At 46.1% G+C, this 24,711-nt stretch overlaps 4 protein-coding genes across 10 annotated transcripts; 2 read left to right on the forward strand and 2 right to left on the reverse strand.

Annotated features, from left to right (window-relative positions):
- Positions 1–302: 302 nt before the first annotated feature.
- ccnd3 (cyclin D3) lies at positions 303–4,946 on the reverse strand. Of its 2 annotated transcripts, none has more exons than XM_035387295.1 (5): positions 4,757–4,946; positions 3,502–3,717; positions 2,379–2,538; positions 1,916–2,058; positions 303–1,279 (listed from the first exon to the last, which is right to left on the reverse strand). In XM_035387295.1, exons 2-5 carry the CDS (start codon positions 3,634–3,636, stop codon positions 1,061–1,063), a joined length of 657 nt encoding a protein of 218 aa, XP_035243186.1. In that variant the 5' UTR covers positions 3,637–3,717; positions 4,757–4,946; the 3' UTR covers positions 303–1,060. The 2 variants fall into 2 exon arrangements, with proteins under 2 accessions (XP_035243186.1, XP_035243185.1); XM_035387294.1 differs by lacking the exon at positions 4,757–4,946 and adding an exon at positions 3,913–4,534.
- A 766-nt stretch (positions 4,947–5,712) lies between these two features.
- bysl (bystin-like) lies at positions 5,713–9,581 on the reverse strand. Its single transcript, XM_035388210.1, has 7 exons — positions 9,143–9,581; positions 8,849–9,002; positions 8,222–8,360; positions 7,963–8,096; positions 7,321–7,481; positions 7,101–7,203; positions 5,713–6,773 (listed from the first exon to the last, which is right to left on the reverse strand). The coding sequence occupies exons 1-7, from the start codon at positions 9,408–9,410 to the stop codon at positions 6,422–6,424; spliced, it is 1,311 nt and encodes a 436-aa protein (XP_035244101.1). The 5' UTR covers positions 9,411–9,581; the 3' UTR covers positions 5,713–6,421.
- Positions 9,582–9,890: 309 nt separating this feature from the next.
- Positions 9,891–13,899, forward strand: med20 (mediator complex subunit 20). Its single transcript, XM_035388211.1, has 4 exons — positions 9,891–9,970; positions 10,553–10,698; positions 11,691–11,944; positions 12,905–13,899. Exons 1-4 carry the CDS (start codon positions 9,957–9,959, stop codon positions 13,127–13,129), a joined length of 639 nt encoding a protein of 212 aa, XP_035244102.1. The 5' UTR covers positions 9,891–9,956; the 3' UTR covers positions 13,130–13,899.
- Positions 13,900–14,564: 665 nt separating this feature from the next.
- usp49 (ubiquitin specific peptidase 49) lies at positions 14,565–23,411 on the forward strand. 6 transcript variants are annotated; one of them, XM_035388207.1, is made up of 8 exons: positions 14,565–14,589; positions 16,434–16,510; positions 16,644–16,768; positions 17,246–18,781; positions 19,734–19,941; positions 20,585–20,693; positions 21,773–21,978; positions 22,493–23,411. In XM_035388207.1, exons 4-8 carry the CDS (start codon positions 17,309–17,311, stop codon positions 22,609–22,611), a joined length of 2,115 nt encoding a protein of 704 aa, XP_035244098.1. In that variant the 5' UTR covers positions 14,565–14,589; positions 16,434–16,510; positions 16,644–16,768; positions 17,246–17,308; the 3' UTR covers positions 22,612–23,411. The 6 variants fall into 6 exon arrangements, with proteins under 6 accessions (XP_035244098.1, XP_035244094.1, XP_035244097.1 ...); XM_035388203.1 differs by lacking the exon at positions 14,565–14,589 and adding an exon at positions 14,645–15,380; XM_035388206.1 differs by lacking the exon at positions 14,565–14,589 and adding an exon at positions 14,645–15,012.
- Positions 23,412–24,711: the final 1,300 nt, after the last annotated feature.

The following is a 24,711-nucleotide window of genomic DNA, read 5'->3' on the forward strand; positions in this document are numbered from 1 at the left end:
TGGGAGTCAGGAAGACTCCAAGGGCCCTGACTGACTGGGGCCCTCAAAAAATTGTGCTGCAATTGTGCAGGAATGGGCTGGCCTGGGACGGTGGGGCCCAATGCGAGATCATTTCGTGCGACCCAAAATCCGAGGTGGGGCCCTCGGCTCCCCCTGTGACTGTTAGTTTTACCTGCCAATCACTTGAGCATGAGCCAGGGATGGTTTCAACCCACCGTTCCTCCAAAACACAATGCCCCTTTCATCTCTATCCTTAGGGCACAATGCCAGGTCATGATATTTCAGTTGTTAACATGAGACACTTTGTTGCTTTATAGACTTTATTGCTTAACTATAAAATTCTAACTAGTAGGTAAAACAGTGAATTAATTTTACTTCTGCAATATTTTGTTTTCATTCTGTATACAATTCTTATGACTGCAGTTTTTTTGGTTGCTTTTTTCAAAATGACATTTGAAGGTAAAATGAAAAGCAGCATTTTAACCATACAATTCATTTAACAAACAGAACAAAAGAGCAAGCATTCAGAGAGCAATGTATTTGATGCATTGCAAATATCTGCACCTGTGCAAAAACATCATAAACCATATCAAGCATAGAAATTACATTCAAGTTAATAGTTATCATCCAAAGCCACTTTCTATTGCACCCATATAATTAAACTTGAAACGCACAGAGCAACTGATTTATTTTGCATGGACAATGTTCACGTAAAAACCCGCCAAGAATTATATAACACTACCGCTGTCCAGGAAGAACTTGACAATGTAACAGAACAGAAACTGTGAGCATCTTTTCTCAAATTCAATCAATTACTGTATTTGGTCTACACAATAAAACTAACAAAGGGCCTTTTTCTTCATTTTTCCCCTTTTCTTTCCCTCCTCCCATGTTTTAGCGCAAGTTGTACAGCAAACGGAGTGCCCCAACTAGGACTGTGTGAAACCTGCTTTAAGAGGCGGGAAAGCGTGACTCCTTCCGCCATTGTCCTCTCCCGTCATCCTCTTTCTCTTCCTGGCTTGCCCTCTGGACAGCCCCTCCACCTCTTACCAGCCTGTCTTTATTTAGATGGGGACCGATCGGACGACCTAGAGGGCGACCTTCCCCGTGGGGAGAACTGGACGTCCTGGATGTCGGTGGGGGTGCAGGCCCACCGGTGCATGCCCTGGATGTGGGGCACCGGGGTCTCTGGGGGGCTGGCCCCCACGGCCGTGGCGCAGGGCGGGAGGCTGTGCTCCAGCATCACCTCCAGCTGATCTAAACAGGAGTGGAGAGTGCCCTGCGGACGGGGCGTGACGATTATATTACGTAACGCTGCATTTAATCTCTTAATTGCAACTTCATTATCCAAATACCCATCATGCTGACAGCACACTGCCACTTCCATCAAAAACAACATCAAAGTTACGTCACTGCATTGCAGCTGAATGCTATTTCAGGTCACTTTTGTGATATGATTTTTCTCACCCGATTTTAACAGACCAACTGTGGAACTGGGCCTGTAATGTACACAGGTCACAGCTGGAACTTTATTAAGAAGCCAGTCAGTGAGTGAAAAAAGCCATTCCATCACTGCAATGTCCTCTGTGAGTTTAGGAGGATGCAGACAAGCACGCGCATTCTCACTGCGCAGTCGAGCAGTGGTGTGCCCTACTGACCAGAGAAATTGCCCCTATTAGACAAGACCCTGACAGCCCTGCCAACTGAAACCCACCCACCCTGGGAAGGTTTCAGCTCCCCCCCTTTATATGCCACCCTGTGTGGCTGTCCGCCACATTCGCCACTGGCAGGGTCAGGATTAAATTCCAGACCACAGCACGGAGAACAACGACTATTAGCAGAACACCCCACCCTGACAAGGTGGTTTCAGATAGCAGCGCTGAAAGGGAATGAACGTCAGCAACCCTGGTCTCACCGCATCGGAATCCAAGAAGTCAGCAAGTAGCTCCATTAGTGAACTGCAGGACAGCGGAGCGTCCAGGATCTTGAGACGGCGAACAGCAGCCGCCACACAGGCACTGGCGATCGTGGAAGGCAGGAACACCGAAAACCTAGACTCTGAAAACAGAAAGTGCAAGTGTCACATCTCAGCAGTCTGCTCCGACCTGAATCCAAGAGAAATTATTTCATTCATACGTTATTCATTCATATTTATTTAATCACATATGGCACTACTTGTGAAATGTATTCTAGATAAGCAGAATCTAATCGTTTCCAGATATTTCACAAGTGTTCCTTATGTTTTTCCTCATGTTTAATTTACAGACTGAAACTGATTATTACAAAAAGTGTAAATATTGAATTAGAACAACAAAAACAATCTTATAAGAGGTTCCCTTTAAATTCAATGTGAGAAAAAATGTAGCTGCCAAGCCTACCTGTGGCTGCCAGTGCAACATAAGAGTGGGTGTGTTTGCGCAATAAGTGGAGGCTGCAAGGCATGATGGGAAGGCATTTCAAAATATGCTCCAGGAAGTCAGAGGGCAGCACTGATGCCAGATCCCAGTCCAGCCGGGATACCACCACCAGCTCCCACTGCTGTAAAACACACACACACACATATTGCAGAGCCATTACATGGGCTTCAGGAACTGTTTCTCTCTCCAGGTGTACAGAGCCCCCCTTTAAATTCTGTGTGTCCTGAGCAAACTGTCACTTCCAGCCCAGCTCTCTGATGTACAACACAGACATTGTACACATAAAGTAACCGTACATATATCTGGTTTTCTTCTTTTTATTTATTCTTAGCTTGGATTATACTCACAAAAATCTGTAACTTTGAAATATTTTGTATTTGTTTGTTATATTCCTTGTAGCAAGTTTCTTCCCATTTGGAATTACTAATTTTGTCATGTTCATTGTCTCAATCTTGTCAATTTGGGATAGCGCAAAAAAGCACACAGACCCCTACGAAACAAACAATATTAAACCACTCAGAGTCGGACACACTGAAGCCCCTCCCTGCATGCTGTCCTGGGTAGCTTCTTATCATGGCTGGCACTGGCATGGACTGGACAAAGCACCATCCACACACTAAAACAGCTCCTTAACCGAATGAGCCACCCAACAACGACCTGTTTTAGCATGATTTAATTCATATTTATTGCCGTTTATAAAATAGACTGGGCGACAGTGGGTAGCACTGTCACCTCATAGCAAGGTCTTTGGTTCGAATCCCAGCCGGGGTCTTAGAGTTTGCATGTTCTCCCCGTGTCCGTGTGGATTTCCTCTGGGTACTCCGGTTTCCTCCCGCAGTCCAAAGACATGCACGTAGGCTAATTGGAGACTCTAAATTGCCAATAGGTAAGAGTGTGTGAGTGAATGGTGAGTGAATGGTGTGTGTGTGCCCTGTGATAGACTGGCGACCTGTCCAGGGTGTATTCCTGTCTCTCACCCAATGTACGCTGGGATAGGCTCAGCACCCCTGTGATCCTGACCTGACCTTTACTTTTAAACAAAGGTTTCAAACCATGTTGATACAAAAAATATAACAGAAATCACCAGCAGCTCGGAGACGGAGATGGCATTGTCTGTGTAGATGCAGAGTTTACTGGCGCTCAGATGAACCGTCTCACGTAATTTTGAGGCTAGGAGCATGCAGACAGTGCCTAGCAGTTGCAAATGAGTCCTAGGCATAGGGAAATGGCCCAAGAAACGATCCAGATAGTGAATAGCCAATGGAAACACCTCCTCTTCACATTTCTGCTCTTCACACACCTGTCAGACACAGTAGAAACAATTTTACTTGCAAATCAGTGATTTCTCAAATTAAAATTTTGCCAATCGATTGGCAGGATGTTGAAACTACTGCCCTGTAAAACCACTTCGCTAGCCGCAGTAGCTAGTCCACCGAAAACGTTATACTCCATTTTGACAGCATGAATAACTTGCCATCTTGTAACTGTTTCATACCTGTAACATCCATACTGCTAGTATCCTCCTCATGTAAGGCTGAATGTCTGTCTGAATTGTGCCAAAGTAAGACTGTGGGGCCCAGTGTCTCTTCTCTAGAGCCAACAGGTTATGCAGAGTCCGGCTGTCCTCGATGAGACTAGGGTCGCAACGGGCCCTAATTACAGCGGAGAAACTAGGAGTTGGGCAGTTTACTGGGGTTGATTTGAACCTACAATCTTCAAGGCACATTAGCTCCATTCGTTAGCTAATACTGGCCAACAAACCGAGACGACTTTACCGGTGCCAATAACTAAATACAGTCAATCTTCACCCAATACCAATACGATACGCTCTGTAACCGATATGTCACTCGCAGGAAAAATCTACGGCGAATAGGGTGGATCGACTTCTTTGCTAAACTGCAATTTACCAAGCGCTTATTGTTGCTGTGAGTATGGTAAATAAATAAACAACTGCAATTTACAGATATTTGCCTGGTTATATATGTATGATAACTAGACTAACGTATTTATTCACTGGCGATATTTATCAAATTGATGAAAGTAGCGTCGATAGGCCTTCCTCTCGTTTCCTGAGTGCTATATCCGGTTTTTGGCTACATGGTTTTCCCCGACTTCCGCTCTCTCCATTTGCAATGGTAAAGTTGTGTTGTGTGCAAACTATAAACAAACACAGCTATTTAAATGTCCAATGATTTTTCTGAGAAAAATCAGAGAAAGTTGGTTCGTGCGTTATTTCAAGTAACGAAGTCAAGGTAAGTGTGTAACTTTGCACACGTTTGAGGACCGAATCGGGCTGTAAACGCTATCGTTTAGGTTATAATAAATCATGCATACTTAACCTTTGTTGAACATAATACTGCAGGAGTGCTCCTCCTCAAGTTTATGTGGCTTTTCAATCTTTTCTGTTACCTGTAACATCGAGCTCACACTATCACCTGTCCCCAGCACCTGCCTGTCTACTATGTTGGATATTGCACCCAAGAGAACATGATGGTCTATGTAATAGAAGTTTTTCGTGTATCAGATGTCATATATTAGTCTAGAGAATTTATCTAACCAACAAAAGAGTGTGAAGTATCTTTATTGATTGCACGTTTGTGATGTTGGCCTGGTAGTAAACTATCTTATTTAATCTGCACCACTGTATTAAACTGGAGGTTGACTCTATGAAATCATTAGTCGATTAATTCTATGTAAGTATATTCGATTACTTCCCAGTTCATTTTTGTCATTTTCATCACTCGTGGAATTTTCAAGTTTCATCGTCGTAGTACGAGATCTTTGAGACCACCGCCATCTATTGGCGAATTGTGCACCAAGACAGTTGTGCACAACCAGTGCAGTGTTGAGCACTGGTTGAGTACCAACAGCTCACCCTCTGCTGGGGAAATTGGGAATATACTCGAACGGCAAGGTACTTGGAAATCCTGTATTGTCTGATAATTCTTACAGAAGTCTTTAGAAGTGGTAGCAATGAGCTCATCTGACCAAATTGTCTGTGTGTCTCGGACATCGTTCATCCAGTAGTACATTTGGCATTCAAATCTTGTTCACAGTAATAATGCCACACATAACAACCGTTGTCTCCTTAAATTAATTTGATCTGTGATGTAATACTGCTTAATTGAAGATAGCACAGTGTTACATAAATGTACTTTTCTAATTCAAAAGTATTATTGAATGAATTTACTCAATTTTCAAATGGTATTCCACAGGGAAAGTGTAACTCCTGCAAATGCGCTGTTATATTGAAAGCATAAACCTGCAAAGCAGCTGAAACTGGAGACATGAACAGTTGTCATTTCAAGGTGTACAATTTTATTTAACATCTTCACTCACATCCAGTCACTCACTGTCTCCTGCCAATGTTCTGTTTGTCTGTGTGTTGATATGTGTGATTTGGTTATTACTGTATTTTAGGATTTCAGGGAACTGCATTGTGATCAATTCCACCATTTCCCTTACTATACTGAGATAAGGACTGCACACTCAACTTATAGCCTAGCAGAAATGTCAACATACTATATCCACACGGCATATTTTTGAGATAAAATGTATATTATGGCCATTATTTAATATTTGGGTGTGTGGTTGCTGTGTCTACCAAAATGACCTCAATACCCGTCTCTTGCATCACAGGAAAAAAAAACAGACCATATATATATTTGCCTGATGTGATGCCTACTGTCTGCTGGGTCCCCAACAGTTTCCCGAAATGGTTCTCTTACCAAAGGCATCTGCACCCGTCTTTATATTTTAATGTTCTGGAAAAGCTTGTGATATTTTATTAAATATCAAGTATGACATCACTTTTTTCGTGATTTGCCTCATTCTGTTCGGACCCAGCAATGCCCACAAAAGACTAGGCTGGAACAAATATTTCAGAAAATGTTCTGGCTGTAACATGGCAAGGCACTTAAAAGCATGCCTTGGAGCTTCCGTCTCTCAACTCGACAGAGCGCTGTAGGACTCTGCTGGTGAGAGTGTGCGAGCCACGCCCACGCTCAGTCCATGGCCATCACGGGGGTGGCGGTCTCCTGGTCACGTGCCTCCGAGTTCACCAGCTCCCGCCGGACCTCGGGAGAGATCTGCGGGTGCGTCTGGATTTTAATGAGCTCCAGCAGCGCCACCTTCTGTTCGGAGGCCAGATCGGCCTTGTAGCGCTGCGCCAAGGTGAGCAGGCTCTGGTGCCACAGCACGGGCAGGGCGCGCTTCTCGGTGCGGAAGCGCAGGAAGTGGGCGACCAGGGCGTCCAGCACTCGGAAAGGCAGGGCGTACTTCTTGTCCAACAGCAGGCGCAGGAATATGCTGTTGGCGCCGTTGTACTCCATTTCAGCCAGCTTGAGCATGGCAGCGCTGTGGAAACATGGATTGTGTAAACTGGCATATCCCTTTCAAATATACATGAGAGTGAATGAAATGTCACGTCATGCTTATGTGAATAGAAATGTTTTTTTTCCCCCCACTGTATACTATAAAGGCAGTAATTATTTAAAACTTCAGGCATATATGTTTACCATATAAGGATACCTTTTCTAGGCCCAGTTTTAAAATTTTACACATATGGGCTGTTGAGTACCTTTTACCATTTGCCTAGGTGCTGGCCTACACAAAATCAGAATTTTTCTGCACGTGGATCTCTTTATGAATGTTTGCAATAGGAGGCCTGGCTCTCGACAGTACCTGGAGTGGAGCACAGGGATGGAGCACTTGGTGAGTATGCTGCCGATGATGATGGCCTCTCTCAGAGTGCAAGTCCCAGACTCACACAGTGGGATCAGGATTCCTGGGCACAAGAGAGACCGTGTTAATGCCAGAGCCATTCATGCTGACTGAGGGTGAGGGGGAGAGACAGAGAGAGAGAGAGATTCACATCCCTGCCAAACGGCCTGCCTTCTCTCACCTTTGAACCACGCTCCCGGTTTGAAAAGCGCTTTCTTCAGCGCGCTGTAGAGGTGGAAGTTGAGCCGTTTGTATTCTGCGATGTCGTCCCGCACGCGTGGGAGCAGGACCAGGTTGTAGAAGCGCTGGGCCATGCGCTCCTTCAGGTTGGAGGAGAAGATCCTACGCAGGAGAGAAGTGCAGACAGCCCTTCAGTAACCCGTTTATTACATTCTTACTAACTCACCCAAGTAAAGTAAATTTAACTGTGTAGGAATGTAAAACTGGCATAATCTTGGGACTTCACAGATCAAAGGCTTGATCTGCCCATTAGCTGCTGACAATTATAATTTCAGTTTTAAGAATGGAAAATATGTAACACTGCTTGAGTGTGTATGTGGGAGTACAGGGGGCCCAGGGTAAATGTGTACATCTGCTTCAGTCTGAATTGGCATGACATGACTGGTACTGTGCAGTAACTGAAAGATGCATTATGTAATTATGCAAATACTCTGGAATTCATTTAGAACTCCTGATGGACAAATTAATCAGCCTTAATAAAGTGAAATTGCTGAACTACTGACACCTTTTCAGCATTACTTGTTTGTATCTTTTCTCTCTCCCTCTCTCTCTCACATACACTGGTGCACACGCGCACACACACCTCGTGGCCTGGTACATGGCTGCAGCAGTCCAGGTCTCTGGCTCAGTTAAGTACAGGATCTGTTCCCAGTTTGACAGCGCTGGGATGATCTTGAAAGCCTTTGGTAGTTTCCCACTGCGGTATTTTGACAGAACCTGGACAGAGAGATTCATTCGATGTTCAGTCACCACTTACTTGACTTTCTTGATAACGAAAGACAAGCTGTAAGGGGTTCTGTGCTTGTTCAGTGGAACAAGATAACCATTACGCCTCATTGTACCTTATTCACGCCTTTGTACACCTCAGTGATTCTGGGGTCCAGCTGGGGAAGGGGGCACCCCGAAACCTCCGACATCACTGTTCCCACCTCTGTTTGCTTCTCGGTTATCTTCTCCATGATGATGTCAGCGAGGGTTCGCCTGCCAGCACATCAAGAGTCCTTCACTTTAGAAAAGATCAGTGTGGCAAATAACTACTGCCCCTTATTCTGCATCTGCTCATTCTGGTACAGCAGTTCTATGTGCAGAGTGGGGATACACCTAATATCAATTGATCCAGTTCGGTCTTGACCATATATTTAGTCACCAATGCAATACTAGTACTGCATCATTTCCACACTCTAAAATGGGATATTGAGCCAATACAAAATAAAGAAGCATTATTTTAATTTTGTTACAATAAAGGTACAAAGTATGAAGTTGTAAAACATTTAACTTTAAACCTTCCACCACCTAAAGCTTCCAGGTGTACTATGGACTCTTCAAACCATTTAATATATAGTATTTATTTAATTGAATCCCTGTTCAGTTTTTCTTTTTCATATTTTTATGTGGGCCAGACAGGGAGGGAATTACTCAAACAAATACCTAGAGAAGCCAGGTAATTTCGGGTCGAATTAGTACTGTACCTGAGTGGGGGGTTCTTGTTCATGAACATCTGTATGGCTTTCTCATCATCTGGATCCACCTCCACTTCTGTCCCACACTCCCCGTCATCGTCACCACCTGCTTGGCCGAGTGCTGGCCACTCTTCATCGGAGTCCAAATCCTGAGAGCCAGAACCTGTGGACATACTGCAGTTAGTCGTATTCATAACGAATGTTTGTATATGCAACAGGCTTTCGTATTTGGGTCCGTGTAGAACGCAAGCTATGCATATATCCAGCTAGCTAATGAAATCAGAAAAGAAACAGTTAACTCACCCAAAACAGTGGAGGGTTGTTTCTTGATATCAGGCTTTCCCAGCCCATACTCTGTCTGAAGCTCCTCTTGTTGTATTCGTGCTTGCTCCAGGATCTTTCGCGACAACCGCTCATCCACGTACTCGTCTTCATCCTCTTCCCGGCGATCCCTGCTCTTCACCCGGCCACTTGCCTTCACCGCGTCCCCCTGTAGTATCTGGTCAGCAAGAGCCACCGTGACTCCTCTTTTCTCCCCACCTCCACCTTTGGACTTCTTCACTTTCGGCATTTCTGTATTCCGATTTAAGGTAATTTGCTATTATTCTAGATAGTATTCAGTACGATATGGGAGATTTTTACTAAGCCACACAAGGCAGTTCATGGGCAGATAGCTAACCAGCAAGCTAATGTACACGGAGAGTTCACACACGTGTGTTCAGAACCCCGAAGCGCTGCCTCTCGCCCTCATTAAAGATGGCGTAACAGGAAGGTCGAAAACTGATTCTAGGTCAGTTTGGTAGATTTACTCAAAACTACTCTGATCGAAATTAATGTTACCTACCTGATCCTGAATCAGCGTGTGAGAGCACGTTCAACTCGTCGGTCTGCTCGAGTGCAGATCACTTTATTTGATACGTTAATCTATGAAATTGAGATAATGTATAAAAAGATGCGATAAAAAGCTGAATCCCTTCGGCAATGCCTAATAATAATAAATTAGCGTGTTTTTTGTGATTTGTAAGTCAGTACGTCATTTCCTCTTCCCCACAGGAAGCAATCGTAGCCAGTAGCGTTCCTTCAAAGGGTGAACGTCATTGTGCGTCTCAAAGAAAACATGGGGGTGACTTGGTGAGATACGCTCATACAAATCTAAAATTGATTTATATAATTTATTATCAGGCCAATAAATGTTGCGTGTCTATAATTATACTAGTGATCTATCTGTTTGCTTAGGAACAAAGCAACTGTGCAAGCTAGCTGGTAAAACGAATAACTAGCCTGTTACCTCAAGTTCCATAACTGATGTAGGCAAGCCAGCAGTACAATTTTCGCTTTCAAGGGAGCAGATCTCATTGATATTTATAGATTGTGGATTGGCTGATAATGTTCTAACAACTGTTATTATGATCCATCCATGGTCTAAAAATCACAGCTAAAATATGTTGTGAGCTATAGGAGGTGACACAAATTCTTTACTTCATGTTTTTGCTTTTTTAACTCGGGGCTAAATTAAAGCATTGTTAGTATAATGTGGGAAACTGATAATTGTGCTTAAAGAGTCTTTAACCAGAGGTTATCTTGCATATTTGTCTCAAAATGCACTGCAGTGTAAAGGCAGAAATTGGCTTAACCAAATCATGTCACTTTGAGAATTCTTTAACTCATCCCCCCTTTCTGTTTCTCTATCCATCCCCTCATCTCTTCCTCAAGTGTGTGTCAAGTGCCCGTGGCAGAGGGGAAGAGTGTGCAGCAGACAGTGGACATTCTCCACAGGAAACTGGAACAGCTCGGTGCAGTGAAGCAGGGAAACTTCTGTGTGGACTGTGAGACGTACCATGCAGCCGGCAACACCAGTGGTATGAGGACCGATGCCTGTCTGCGTCATTAACGTTGCCAGACATGTAAAATATCCAAAAGCACATGATACAAATTGATAGCTACCAGCACAAAACTTTGGTCCTGTTCTCAGTTAAACTCTAATATTCAGCTGGGGAATTTCCAACTGGGGAAGTGGGGCGACATAGCTCAGGAGGTAAGACCGATTGTCTGGCAGTCGGAGGGTTGCCGGTTCAAACCCCGCCCTGGGCATGTCGAAGTGTCCTTGAGCAAGACACCTAACCCCTAACCCCTAACTGCTCTGGCGAATGAGAGGCATCAATTGTAAAGCGCTTTGGATAAAAGCGCTATATAAATGCAGTCCATTTACCATTTACCAAGTGACTTACATATACAATGCTTTTTATTGATCTTGCAACTCAATTCCCAACTGGACATTTGTGCAGTACCTAATTTAAGATTGCAGGTTCCACTACTAATCTTTGGGGGTTGCTGAAAATTTGGGAGTATTTGTTTTTATGCAAATTAAATGAACTTATACGAATAAAAAAATGTACATAGACTATTTTTGAGAAATACAAGGCCTTATATGTTGGACTTTTAATGTCTGTTTTGGAGCAATGGCAAGTGTTACACATTAATGTTAAAAGTTTAAATTAGTCAGTACCTGGCTCTCAGATATTTCAAGTCTATCTGAATTTCTATAATGTAAGAGTTGAAAATTCCAACAAAATGTCATGCCCCAAATTAAACTGGCAGCTTTCAATATAACGTTTGCAACAGATTGTGGTACCAGTGTGTGTAACCCCACACCTGTAAATACATCAGAACACAGCCCTTGACACCAAATTTAAACCTTTTTTAAACAGGCAGTAATTTCTAAATATTGCTTTTACGAATTATCACGTGAATGTATTCAAAGGAATTTTTGCCAGCATTTAAAATGTTAAGATTGAAATCTTCATCACATATACCCTGTGCTTAAAATTCAATTTTTCACTGCCCCTAACAGGTCAGCCTCCCAAATTCTTATACGTCATGCACAACACGGAGACTCCGCTGAGCTGCTTAGCCCTGTTCGAGGGAGGCCCGTACCTGACCGCTGATGGCAACTTTGATGTGCTGATGGTGAAACTCAAGAGTCACTTCCAGAACGCCAAAGGCCACAAGGTGGAGAGCCGTGGATCCCGCTACCAGTACTGTGACTTCCTAATAAAGGTGGGCACAGTGACCATGAGCTCCAGTGCACGGGGCATCTCTGTGGAGGTAAGCGATGGAATGGGAGCTCATTGTGGGGTGGGGGGGGGGGATCATGTGCTTTCAAAGCAGGGAAACATTATAGTGAGTTGGCCTCCTGGGTGGTGTGTCCAGCCACAGCGCTAGTCCTAGCTCCGTGGTGCACCCTGCTCTCAGGAATCAAATCTGAAATACGCTAGTGCTGATTGTGGCCAGGAGTCCAGCAGGGTGATGTGCAATTGTCCATAGCATCAACGGTGGAGTGGAGTTTTACTGAGCAGCGCATTCCTTCTCTCATTGGCAAATGCTGCAGTCTGTCTGCGTCAACTGCCCATTAAATGCAGTCCTCCAAGGCAAGGACTTTAATGGACAGGAGGGTGAAAATAAGTGTATACACCGTCAGGCATCCCAAATTGCTGAAAAAAGATTCTTTAAAAAAAAAATTTATATATATATATATATATATACACGAGGACATAAATTGGTTTAAACTGATGTTAGCACAGTTCATTGACCTTTAACTTCTTGGGTGACAGGCTTCATCAGCTGTGCCCAAAATTCATTATGTGCTAAAATTAATTTCTCAGTGCTGCAGAGAGGGAGATTATAATTGGGCTCATTGGCATAAAGTTCCTGCTGCAGATATTTTCCTTTCCTTCCTGGAGTCAGTATGATTAGAGCAAGTCAATTGGAGATGGATCTAAGTACATTAAAAAATGAGGGGGTAAACTAAAGGCACTGTAAAAAGCACTAGCTGAAACTAGGCTATGATATGATAAACTGCGGAATATTACTTTAGTAAACGTAACAGTATAATACAGCATTTCCTTTGTTACTGAACACAGCCTATGTGTTAGAAGTGTGAAGGAAGTTGGAAGTGAATAAGAGGACGACTGCACTGTTTCTAACAATGTGGATGAAGGATTCCTGCCTGGCAGGGAGATCTTTCTGGTGATAAAAGCTTGGCTGTGGCATTGTGTGTCTGTGCAGGTGGAGTACTGCCCCTGCGTAGTGCCTGGTGACTGCTGGAACCTGATGAAAGAGTTCATGCAGAGCTTCCTGGGGCCCAGCATCCCCGAGCTGCCGTCCGTCTACACCACAAAGGCCGAGGGCCTCTACGTGCCTGTGGAGTCCACCGACACCATGACTCAGTACCTGGAACTGTTCGGCAAGGTCCGGAAGCAGCAGGTGGTCCCGGGGAGCAGCGTACGCTGAGATACCAGAGGAGAGGAGCCTGCACCTGCTCGTACCACCTCAGCTAATCACATGTCTGGCACTCAAGGACCACGGGGAACCTGGGCACGCATTCACCCTGAATTACGGAAACATCTGTCAGTTTTCCTGTAATGACTACTTCAAGGACTATCACAAAAACTATTTTGAGTTGTCTGCGGTTTCCACAAAGACATTTGCAAATACAAAATGACATGCTTTTTTAAATGTTTGGAGTCAGAGAATTTGGAATTTTGTGTTCCAGAGTTTATTTTTCTAAATCAGTTTTTTTTTTTTTTTTTACGTATCAAGGTGAACTTTGTTAGTGTATTGTTACTGTGTTTTAGTTTGCATGTTATTGAAAGTTCAGTTTCTTAAACAGTCATTAGTATACAGGGTTATGGTTATTGAAAAATACTAAATTGATATATGAATTTGTCAGCCAAAATGGACACATTTCTAATAAAGGTATTTTTGAAGTACCTGTGGTTTCCCAGGTGTAAAGTATAACAGTGATCCTTTGTGAAGAAATGAAATACGCAGCAGTTGCTACAGTTTTGTCACTGGTTTCCCTCTTGTAAATCACCTGAAAAGGCCGAAATGCACCAAATAATTCAAAGCAATATCTTAGAAGATATGGAAAGGACTGGAGGCAGATCTGTAGAAGAATAATTTGAAATGAATAGTTAAATAAATTTCAAATTTTGGAGGATAAAGCAAGAAATCATCTGGGGTTAATACCTTGATTGCAACAATTAAAACAAAATGCTGTAGATTTAAATCAGCCTCTCCTCTTTCCTCGCAGCCTGCATTTTACCCTGTGCGCCTGTGCTAGCTAGTCGTCAGTTTGCCCATCCCATCTCCAATAGGTGAAGTGAGCTCACGACAGCAGCCAGATTTTCAGATGGTACTTCAGACCGCCCTACCTGGACCAGCACTAAACCTGCTGGTTGGGCAGTTTACTACTATGCGTACATGTAACCCAAGCAGCCCTTGGTTATTAATTAAATGTACTGGATTTGTTACATTTTTGTTTAAAATTTTATAAATATGTTATTCTATTGTGCCGTGTCGCCTCTGCGCATACAGTTGTGGGTTGCGCGCCTGGATGATCTGTACTGTAGCTTGTAGCCCACTTGATTCGTCCCGTCCATGTTCTTCATCTGTGTTCAGAACCTCTGAATGTTGCACCGGATAATGGCGTCTGCCAAATTGATTAATGAACGAAGGGTTTCGTTCATTAATCTAGTTGCCGCTAGATCCTTCTAACAATAAAAAAATCACAATGCATCGCAACACATGAACTCCTCTGATTGCCCGCAAAAGATGAAACAGATTTGTGGGCGGAACACCTCAAAGTCGTCATTAAAGACGCAACCAATCGCAAGCGAGGTATTTGTTCTCCGCCGGGTATGGTCCGTCTCCGGCTCCGGCTTGGCCTGCTGGCCTGCGTACTGAGTTGGGTATGTAATAACAATTTTGCGTTTCCGTGTAGCTAGCATCTTTGCCCTAACTGAGAATATGTTTTCCAAAGGCGCTTTCACTTAAAACGCATTAACACAAATAGAATCACATTTTATTTAAATAGTTCCAAATTCATTATCCTGAGATCGTTCAAGATGGAGCATCTGTAAACACATTATCTTAAGACGCACCGTTAGAATAAAAAAATGTCCCCACCGAAACCGGTGCTAATTAAGTGCTCAGAGTTCGTTTATAAGCCCTTCCAATACTCGACGGAATGATCGACACTGCACGTACCAATGGGAGCCAAAGCTTGCAGAAAGATTGATCACTTTCACTCCAATCACAGCGACTTGGGTTCGATCCTCGAATAGTTCGGTTGTCTCGAGGTCGGTGACAGCTCGCGCGTGTAGATGATGGCGGTAAATAAAAGCTTCACACTATAAAAATAAATAAAAAGGCTAATATGTTTCGCAAAAGAAATAGCATGTAGTAATTGTCTAGGTTTGGTCAGCGTATTTTGCTGTCATAGTGATGAGGCTATAACCTCTTAAAGTTGAGGTTTTTTTTTTCTTTAAGAATCAGTGACTTTAATCTGGGTTGACCTCCTGTTGTTTTGTTCAGAGATTATCATGAAAGTTGATTTTTTAAATAATATTTTTATAGTAAGGTCGTTGTTTTTTGGCCATTGCTGGGGTACGTTCTCTACCAGAGTGTTGTCGCCTACTTTAAGTTGAGTGAGTGTCGGGGAAGACTTTAGCTACGGTCTGAGAGAGTGGTCTTTGTTCTGGTAAGTAGCTAGCCAGCTAGCTATTGATACTGTCTGCATTGTCTGATAAATAGCTGAACACTTCCATAAGAAAGGACGTGACTGTCAAATGCCGAATATAGTTTTACCAACATCACAAACGCCTTTTTATAAGTCGACAGGCCATGAAACGGAAGTCTATTGAAGAAACTGTTTAGTAGTTAGCTAGGGCTAGGTTAGCTGCCTAGCTATCTAGCTAACTGAGTAAACTAGCTACCTAGCGAGTGCATGCTTGTCCGATTACTATCTTGCTGGCAATCCAGATGGCTACCAGGCTCACGAACGTTCCCGCAGTCACCACAGTGATTTAAAAGTTTTTGCCTGATAAGTGCTTGCTAGCAAACTAGCTAACGTTATCTCTGCATTAGCATCTTAATCTAATCAGTTGGCCACAATGGCTTATTTAAAATCCGATAACCATTTGCTTAAGAGATGGCAAACTACCTCGCTAGCTAGCTTTACTAGCTAAGGTTTTTACTAGCTACATAACGTTACAAGCTAGCTATCCCTGTTGCTCTTGTTTCTAGAGCTAGCGTGCTTGTTTGCCAGTTAACTAGCGCCAGGTAAGAAACTTTTGCACCTTACAATAGCCTATGCTGTGGTGAAGACTGTATTTATTTTTACCGTGTAATTAAGGATGTGTGGTAGCTTGTAAGCTAACTTGCTACAGGCTACGTATTTGCACGAGCATTTTGTTAGATGCAGCCAGCTAAGTTGGCTAGTTATCTCTAAGCTAAGGTATGTATGCTCGTTTAAACATTACATAACATGTTAAATATGTTTTAAAAATTGATTACAAGTACATTTATTCTAAACCGAAAGTGGATCGATAGCTCGCTAGATCGTGAATTGTGAGCTCCTGAATGTTATTTTGACTGCTCGTTTGGCTTTCTTTAGAAGTTGCGCGGCCACTGCAGAATTTGGAGTGACCATTGCCTTGGAAGTCGAACGTTAGATCATTATCGTTAATAGGGAGTTCTCTCTTTGTTTGCTTTACTAGGTAACTATATCTAATAACCATTTCATGTTATACAGGTGACCTTTTTCCACTCGTATTTAAAATTCGTGCCTTAAGCTGGCTTAGATCTGGACACGTGATTTTCATTTCAGGGGTGAGTTTGGGACAGGTCATTCTTTTTTATTTACAACGTCTGGAAGTTTCTCTCGCAAGCTGTACTCGTTTTATAACATTGTTAATCCAACAGCCCTCAGCGTTTGCTCTTTGTCTCTCCCTTTGTGTGGCAGTATCAACATTTTGCTGGAACGGTTGCATGGGTGTGAGTGGCGCAGCAGTGTGTCCATAGGCATACTGAGGTTGCGATGTTGACGCTGCTCACTGGTGTCAAAGCGTCCACAAGGCTGTTTTCACTGTAAGTGCAGCACGTCCTTTGTTATTAGACGATCAAAATAGACTTGATTTGCATACTTATTTGTTTTTTGTCATGATCACAGTACATAAATACACTTTTAAACTCTTGAACACTGATTTTTAATTTGTGACATCTAATTTTGGCTGGTCCTATAGATTGCAAAAGGCCATATAATCCATTATACTGTATTAAACCACACTTTGAATGTGGATGAGGTATGATACCACCATTATGGTAAAGTGCTTGATTATCTTTGTGTAAAATGCCACAGACATTTATTGTCAGTTGAAAGTATTGTTATTTACTGATTCCATAAAAGCACGAAAGTAGGATTGACTGTCATCACTAATATAAAGCAATGTTATTCTACTTAACATCATCTTTTATCATCTTTTCACATTGTGCTGTTAATTCCAAATGTTGTGTCTGCTGTTCAGATACTAATTAACCCCTTCCTCCCCGCACACCCCCAAACAGCATGAGCCTTTGCCCTGTGCTTGGGCACACGTCGTGATTGGGAGCACATGTGCATGCCGCGAGATGGATCGATGTAAGCATGTGGTACGCCTCCGCCTGGCCCAGGATCACTCCATCCTCAACCCGCAGAAGTGGCGCTGCGTGGACTGCTCCACCACCGAGTCGGTGTGGGCCTGCCTCAAGTGCTCGCACGTGGCCTGCGGCCGCTACATGGAGGAGCACACCCTCAAGCACTTCCAGGAGTCCCGCCACCCGCTGGCCATGGAGGTGCGCGAGCTGGACGTCTTCTGCTACGCCTGCGGGGACTACGTGCTGAACGACAACGCCGAGGGGGACCTCAAGCTCCTGCGGGGGGCGCTGTCCACCGTGCGCAGCCCCGGCCGGCGCTCCATGCGCTCGCTGACCTCCGCCGGCGACTCCCCGCTGCGGGGGGCGGAGGGCGGGAGGGACTGCGGCGGCGGCGGCGGGGGGGCGCGGCCCTCCATGCAGACGGCGCTGTGGCACCGGCGGCAGGCGCTGCTGGGGCGGGCGCTGCGCACCTGGCGGGGCCGGCTGCGGGCCGAGCAGAGCCGGCGGGAGCAGGAGGCGGAGCGGCAGAAGGAGGAGCTGCGGCGGCGGCGGCAGGAGGTGAAACGGCGCCTCCTGGAGGAGCTGGCCAGCGTCCCGCCGAGGAAGAGCGCCCGCCTGCTCACGCAGCTGCCCCGCCGCACCGCCCTCATCCCCCGCAAGTTCCGGGACCCTCCGGAGCGCCCGCCCCCGCCCTCCCGCACCACCCCCGCCCCCCTCCTGGGCCTGACCCGCAGGCCTCTGGGGAAAGCGGGCGGCAGCGGCAGGACGTTCCGCCGGTACTACTCCTCCCACGCCGTGTCGCGGCGGAAAGTGACGCCGGGCGTGACGGGGCTGCGTAACCTGGGCAACACCTGCTACATGAACTCCATCCTGCAGGTGCTCAGCCACCTGCAGAAGTTCCGGGAGTGCTTCCTCACGCTGGACCTGTGCGAGACCGAGGAGCTCCTGGCCAAGACCAACCGCTCTCAGGGCGCCGGGGGCGTGTCCGGGGGCGTGGTCAACCACACGGCGGCGCAGGCGGCGGGTCCGGGCCGCGTGGAGAAGCTGGGCGGCGGCGGCGGCGGCGGGGGAGGCGGCGGTTTGTCCGCGGGCAGCAAGCAGAGCCCCCTGCCCTGTCTGAGCGCCGCCGAGCTGGTGCAGCCCAAGGAGCCGCGGTCCTCCACCCGCCAGCAGATGTCGCTGTGCCACGAGCTGCACACGCTCTTCAGGGTCATGTGGTCGGGGCGCTGGTCGCTGGTCTCGCCCTTCGCCATGCTGCACTCGGTGTGGAACCTGATCCCGGCCTTCCGCGGCTACGACCAGCAGGACGCGCAGGAGTTCCTCTGCGAGCTGCTGGACAAGGTGCAGCAGGAGCTGGAGTCCGAGGGCTCCAAGCGCAAGATCGTCATCCCCATCTCCCAGAGGAAGCTCTCCAAGCAGGTGCTCAAGGTCCTCAACACCATCTTCCACGGGCAGCTGCTCAGCCAGGTGTGTGAAGTGCACGCGTGTGCGTGACAGAGTGCCGGGGAGAGTTGACCTTACCAAGAGATTGGCTGAGTGCCGGACTTGGCAGCTTACGGAGAACAGCTCGCTAGCGCATGTAAACTGTTTTATTGAGAAAGATGTGGCGCCAGTTTGATAAGAAGTTATTACTTAAGTTTATGTGTGTTGTGCTGTAACTCAGTTAATGCTCAATTTTGAGTTGAGCTAATATTTTTTAAAAGATATGATCTGCCCTCTTAGAAATCTGACATATAAACTTTCTTTAAAAAAAAAATCCAATCTAGAGCTCTGATAAAGTCCTACAGTATAATGCACGCATGCATTCTATTTACAGCATGATCAGTATCACCAGTGTTCTGCATTAATGGATAATGCTGAACCCTGTGACCCACAGTTATTGATATAACTGCAGTAACGGGTCATATCTCATTCCTTATGAAACTGACTGCAATATAAAACTTTAAGACAAAGGTACATTTCCTATGTTAGAAGAATCGCGGCAACAAGAAAAGCCCATAAAAGCAGCATTTCTAATGCAACTTGTGCCTGAGAGCCGAATGTTGAAATGCACTCAAAGTGAAATGAGTCTCCTCAGTCGCTGCTGTCGTGTTGTTCGCTCAGGATTTCAGGTGCTGTGAAATAGCCTCTGTGCAGCGGATGACTCCACATTTCATTCTCCCCATGTGTCTGGAGTAAGAGTGGGCTGAATGAGAGGGCGAGCGCTCCACTCTGCTGCTCCTCTCAGGCAGCGCGCCGTGTTATCTGCCCTCTGTCAGGAGTCTTGTAAAAAGCCGACCCACAGTGTGTCTAAGAGGGAGTAACAGCTGTGCGCTGCGCCCACGCGAAAACGCGCCGCTGTGCCCTTCTGTTCTGACCCTTCAGACGTGTGGATTAGCGCGGTGCTAACCGGCCGCGCGCCTCTCTCCGGCCCCTGCAGGTCACCTGTCTGTCCTGCGACTTCAAGTCGAACACGGTGGAGCCGTTCTGGGACCTCTCGCTGGAGTTCCCCGAGCGCTACCACAGCATGGACAAGGGGGCCGGCTCCCCGGCCTCCCAGCGCAGCTGCTCGCTGACCGAGATGCTGGCCAAGTTCACCGAGACCGAGGCCCTGGAGGGGAGGATCTACGCCTGCAACCACTGCAACAGTCCGTAGTGTTACCCCCCCCGTCCCCTCACCCTGCCCCCCGCCCAAATGAAACTAATAGCCAAAGACCTTGACACGCATGCTCCCACTGCAACAGTTCGTAGTGTTACCTCCCCACCTGCCCCCTCCCCCCAAAAAAACTAATAACCAAAGGCCTGACACCCCCAGGTGCTGTAAAGAGCAATATGGAGTATCAAAAGTGTTTGGCTGGACTTGCCATACGTACAGCCTTATTAGTGCATGTGCTTGTACAATTTGGCCAATCACTCTCTCCGGGTTGATTTTTTTCTGTTTACTGTTTTGTAATGACTGCGGCAAAGAAATTTTTTTTTATTTTAAGGTACAGCTTGGTAGACATGTTAAATAAATGACACTATTTTACTGATATACTTAAACAACGTCTTTAAGTTCTGTTTGGGCAATCAACAGGGCTGCCTTTTATTGGGCAGGTTCTGAACAGCAGGGAACAAAACCATTCGGCCATGACTAGAGAGCACGGCCCTTGCGCCCCCTGCCTGTTTTATGGTGCTCAGTCCTAGAGATCAGTGCAGCGACGGTGCTGAGATGCAGGTGGCCCTGCTGTGTAAACGCTCGGCTTCAGGGGGTGTGCTTTAATGGCCTGACGCGTGTGCTGTCGTCCTCAGGGAAAAGGCGGAAGACGTCCCACAAGCCTCTGGTTCTGACGGAGGCGCGGAAGCAGCTGCTCATCTATCGGCTACCTCAGGTCCTGCGGCTGCACCTCAAACGGTTCCGGTCAGTCCCGCCTCCTGCGCCCCTGCCCCCCCCCCCCCCCCCCCCCAGCCCAAATTAGGCTCATCCCTCATGATGCTTTTCGACAGGCGTGGAGTGACAAGAGTGGAAGTGTCACACAACGTTTGCCGTTTATACTTTGACAGAGGCCTGCAGGGAGGGTTCTGTTGTCTCTGTGGTAACGAGACCTCAGACTCCTGACCATTTGATTACATTTGTAACCTGTGCGTTGATTTACAACCTGTATGATGGTGTCAGCTACATGGCATTAAATTCTAGAGGTGCGTGTATGTATGTAATTTGTACAGGGCAGCCTAGTGGTCTAGCAGTTAGGGGAGTGAGTGTGAGCTGGTGGGTTCAGTTTCCAGCTGGCTGGGTGGCTGCTCTTCGTTTGAGCAAGGTACTTCACCTGAACTGCTTTAGTGTGACATCCAGCTGTATAAATGGATCGTATGTAAAGGCTAATCTGTGGAACTCGCTGTGCTTAAGAGCGTTTTCTAAATGCTATAGTTTAAAGCTCCCTTGCCTGTCCTCCATGTACCACAGTAGGCTTGTATGTGCATACACTTGTTCTTACTGCTTCTGTTCAAATAAATGTCTTTCAGACCAGTCTCTGTGCCACTGTCGGTTGTGCTTGTGATCCACTTAGGAGGCCCGTTTTCTTGAGTCTTCTAATATTGGTGTTGGCTAAGTTTTGTATGAGGCGCCATTGTGGACAAAAGTCATTTGGAAAAAATGCTTACTAATGTGAAGTTACTTGGCTAACTGCTATGTTGCATTTGCACCCTGTCCATTGGTCCTCTCCCGCAGGGGTTTCAATTGCCCTCGTGGGCTAATTGTACCTTTCTCATGAGGCAACTAGATCTTTCACGTCGTTGGTTCTTTGGTTCGTTTCCTCTCGTGTTTTACCAAACGACTTTTGTCCACAGCGGCGCCTCGTAGTTTTGTACCCGATGACGCTCGTTTCCATGTTGGGTGTTTTTGCTGCGCAGGACCGGTCCGTGTGCTGAGCCGGGTCGTCCGTGTTTTGGTCCCTGTGCCTTACGCTGCCGTGCTGTAACCCTGCGCTGTTTCTCGCGCAGGTGGTCAGGGCGGAACCACAGGGAGAAGATCGGGGTCCACGTGGCCTTCGACCAGGTGCTGCACATAGAGCCCTACTGCTGCGCGGACTCCCTGTCCTCCCTGCAGCGAGAGGGCTCCACCTACGACCTGTCCGCCGTGGTCATGCACCACGGCAAGGGGTTCGGCTCAGGGCACTACACCGCCTACTGCTACAACACCGAGGGCGGTGAGCGGCCGGGGGCGCCGGGGGGGCCTGTGCGTGCAGGGATTGGGGGAGGAGAAGTAGGAAGGGGGGGGCAGGATAAAGTGGAATTGCATGAGAGGGTTATGATTGGCTGGTAGCCCCTGGAATATTTGTGGCCCTCTTGGAAACAACTGCGTTTAAAAAATAAATAAAAAAACAGTATTATTTTTTCCCCCTTGTTTATGTGTTCCCTTTTGGAATGTTCAGTTGCTCGGTGACCTCTGCACTGTAATGTAATCGCTATGGCTCTTGCACACCCAGGTCAGGTGCACTGCAGCTGAGGACTGTGTACTTCTCCGGTTTATTATATAGGACAAAGATCAGGTGGTTCATGTGTGTCTATCTGTCATTCATTCTTAATTGTTAAATGTACATTCCAGAGATGACAGTTATTGAGGATGACAGTGCCCGTTATCCTGAAGGTTATGCTGAAGGCGATGGAGGCAGATGCAGCTGAAGCAGGCTGTATTTGAAACCTCCCGTGTGGCTCTTGCAGGTTTCTGGGTTCACTGTAATGACTCGGAGCTGAACGTGTGCAGCGTGGAGGAGGTGTGCAGCACTCAGGCCTACATCCTGTTCTACACTCAGAGATCCGCCGAGGCCAGCGTGGCCTGACTCCGCCCACTTCACGCCCTCAGCCCCGCCCTCCTCCCCCTCCCCTCCACACGGTGGCGCTGTGACTGAGCAGTGAGTAGTACGGTTTCTCTGCAGGTCCCTCCACCTGAATGGACCCCCCCTGGCAATGTTTGCCCCCCCCCAATTTTAACAGACATTTTGAGGAGAACACGTTGAATCGAGAACACGCCCAAAGCCAGCAGATCTTGGGCTATGACTGCTTATGAATCATGTGAAAGCCCAGGGATTTCTAGGTAATTTTAGTGTCTGGAAGAAGCCAGTCAACATTCCTCACTGTCCAAGGTAAAAAAAAGCTCTTGTATGGGCTGAACAGGGAGACAGTGTGGCCTTTTTTTAATTCGGTGGGGGTGGGGGAGGTTGTCCAGGGGTGACATCACACCGAAGTGGGCATTGGAGCAATATATTAATGACATCATGACGGAAAGGAAATTCAGGAATTATTCTTCAAACTTTTTACTGGATTGTTTTCTACTCTGCTGTTTTTTTTATTGGAGTTCTTATCATTGTCTTGTAGACAAGAGATGTAATATTGCTGTCCTTGATATGGAAAAGAAAGTGGCTTCATGCACTGTAAATTACAGAAAGGTCCCCATGGCAGTGAATGTCCTGCTTGTCTGATGGAGATGCAGCTTGGCCTCTGTCCTGCATTGAAATCCAGACAGACTTGTTTAGTGGCTGGCTGTTGGCTTCTAACCTCTGTCCTGTATTGTAAAAGCACCAGGCATCAGATTCAGGAGGCCCATGGGGCTGCCTAGAAAAGGCAATTAAAAAAAGAAAAACAACTGAGCTTTTCTCTTGTGATTTTTGTGACTCAACATTTCTTCCTTCAGTTGCAATCTAGGAAATGGTGCCACACACGAGCAGGATGGGGACATGGTGACCTACCCCCTCATGCAGATGAGCGCTGAGAAAATGCAATTTCATAATTTGTTTTCGAATCCATAAAATGATTGCATCTTTTAGTTTCAGGTTGGTAATGGGATGATGGGATGTATGTGGAAAACCGTATGTGCACTTGTATATCAGTATGCATTTAATCATTTGCAAGCTGTTCTATGTTGAGGGGGGAAGAAATCAGTATTAGACAATGACAAACTCTAACTGAAACTAAATGTTCATTTAAAGTGAGTAATGGTTTGTCATTATATTAGGGACTTTCCTTTGCGTGTGTGAGACCACGCAAAGGAAATCCGATATGATCAGAAATATGCTCAATGCACATAGCGTGCAAACAGGCAGCCTAGCTGAATCATAGTTTTGTATAAAAACAGCATATAATGTATTCCAACAACAACTGTCTTTTCCTTCCCAGTCAAATAAGTTGTCAATGCTCAGACGGAAATATTTCAAACTTGATAGTTTCAATGCTTTTACATACTTGCTAGTGTGGGAGGGTAAGTAGGTTAAGTGTGTATTGGACAATTCTTAGACTGAGGTGATGAATTGCCATCAAATTAGGATGGTACGTTTGGTGACTGTCAGGCACCTGTAATATTTTCATGCACAATTATGATTGTAGCTACGATACGGTTTTCCGCCAGTAAAGCAAAAATGATAAATCCATCCAGAAATATTCAAAAAAATAAATATAAAAGGAAAGGAAATGGCAAAATAATCCCCCCCATTTTAGACATTTCCATGGCAATTTTACACCTGACCTCTGCTGATTGGGGAGTTGTCACTGTCAGACAGAGTGGCAGTCGCTGCCCGGCTGGCTGAAGCCCGCCCTTTCTGTGGGTGATGCATCTGCAAGGCTTCGTCTGAAAGAAAAACTCTTCTCCAGAATGCGTAAAATGGCTGCCGTTTCCTGACAGGTGGAATGGGTTATTTACATACCCTGCGGCCATCACCGGGCCCCGTATGGATTCCCCGCTGTGTGATGCGAGGGTCGTGTGATTTGTGTTCGAGCCCTCAGCCCCAGTGCCTCCCTGTAGGCCCTCTAATCTCACACATGAGGAGATGAATGGCGCCGGTGCTCGAGTGATTGCAGCACAATGGATTCATTACCCACAGCTTGCCGGCACAAAGTAAAATATTACGCGGTATGAAGGGACTCCTCCTGGTGCTGAGGTTAACTGA

This window comes from Anguilla anguilla, chromosome 13 (assembly GCF_013347855.1).
Source record: "Anguilla anguilla isolate fAngAng1 chromosome 13, fAngAng1.pri, whole genome shotgun sequence".
In the NCBI taxonomy this organism is placed as follows: Eukaryota; Metazoa; Chordata; class Actinopteri; order Anguilliformes; family Anguillidae; genus Anguilla; species Anguilla anguilla.

What these genes read in the sequence shown, in the direction of transcription:
- bysl (XM_035388210.1), bottom strand. Translation starts at nt 9,410, where the DNA reads ATGCCGAAAGTGAAGAAGTCCAAAGGTGGAGGTGGGGAGAAAAGAGGA. An exon ending in ACAACCCTCCACTGTTTTGG is followed by an intron (nt 9,003 to 9,142) that starts GTGAGTTAACTG and finishes GTATGTCCACAG; the next exon opens with GTTCTGGCTCTCAGGATTTG. An exon ending in TGTACAAAGGCGTGAATAAG is followed by an intron (nt 8,097 to 8,221) that starts GTACAATGAGGC and finishes CTCTCTGTCCAG; the next exon opens with GTTCTGTCAAAATACCGCAG.
- usp49 (XM_035388207.1), top strand. Translation starts at nt 17,309, where the DNA reads ATGGATCGATGTAAGCATGTGGTACGCCTCCGCCTGGCCCAGGATCAC. An exon ending in ACGGGCAGCTGCTCAGCCAG is followed by an intron (nt 18,782 to 19,733) that starts GTGTGTGAAGTG and finishes CGGCCCCTGCAG; the next exon opens with GTCACCTGTCTGTCCTGCGA. An exon ending in CTGCTACAACACCGAGGGCG is followed by an intron (nt 21,979 to 22,492) that starts GTGAGCGGCCGG and finishes TGGCTCTTGCAG; the next exon opens with GTTTCTGGGTTCACTGTAAT.
- ccnd3 (XM_035387294.1), bottom strand. Translation starts at nt 4,152, where the DNA reads ATGGAGCTAATGTGCCTTGAAGATTGTAGGTTCAAATCAACCCCAGTA. An exon ending in TCTCCGTCTCCGAGCTGCTG is followed by an intron (nt 2,539 to 3,501) that starts GTGATTTCTGTT and finishes TGTGTTTTACAG; the next exon opens with CAGTGGGAGCTGGTGGTGGT. An exon ending in TGTTGCACTGGCAGCCACAG is followed by an intron (nt 2,059 to 2,378) that starts GTAGGCTTGGCA and finishes TTCTGTTTTCAG; the next exon opens with AGTCTAGGTTTTCGGTGTTC.
- med20 (XM_035388211.1), top strand. An exon ending in TGCAGCCGGCAACACCAGTG is followed by an intron (nt 10,699 to 11,690) that starts GTATGAGGACCG and finishes TGCCCCTAACAG; the next exon opens with GTCAGCCTCCCAAATTCTTA. An exon ending in CACGGGGCATCTCTGTGGAG is followed by an intron (nt 11,945 to 12,904) that starts GTAAGCGATGGA and finishes GTGTCTGTGCAG; the next exon opens with GTGGAGTACTGCCCCTGCGT.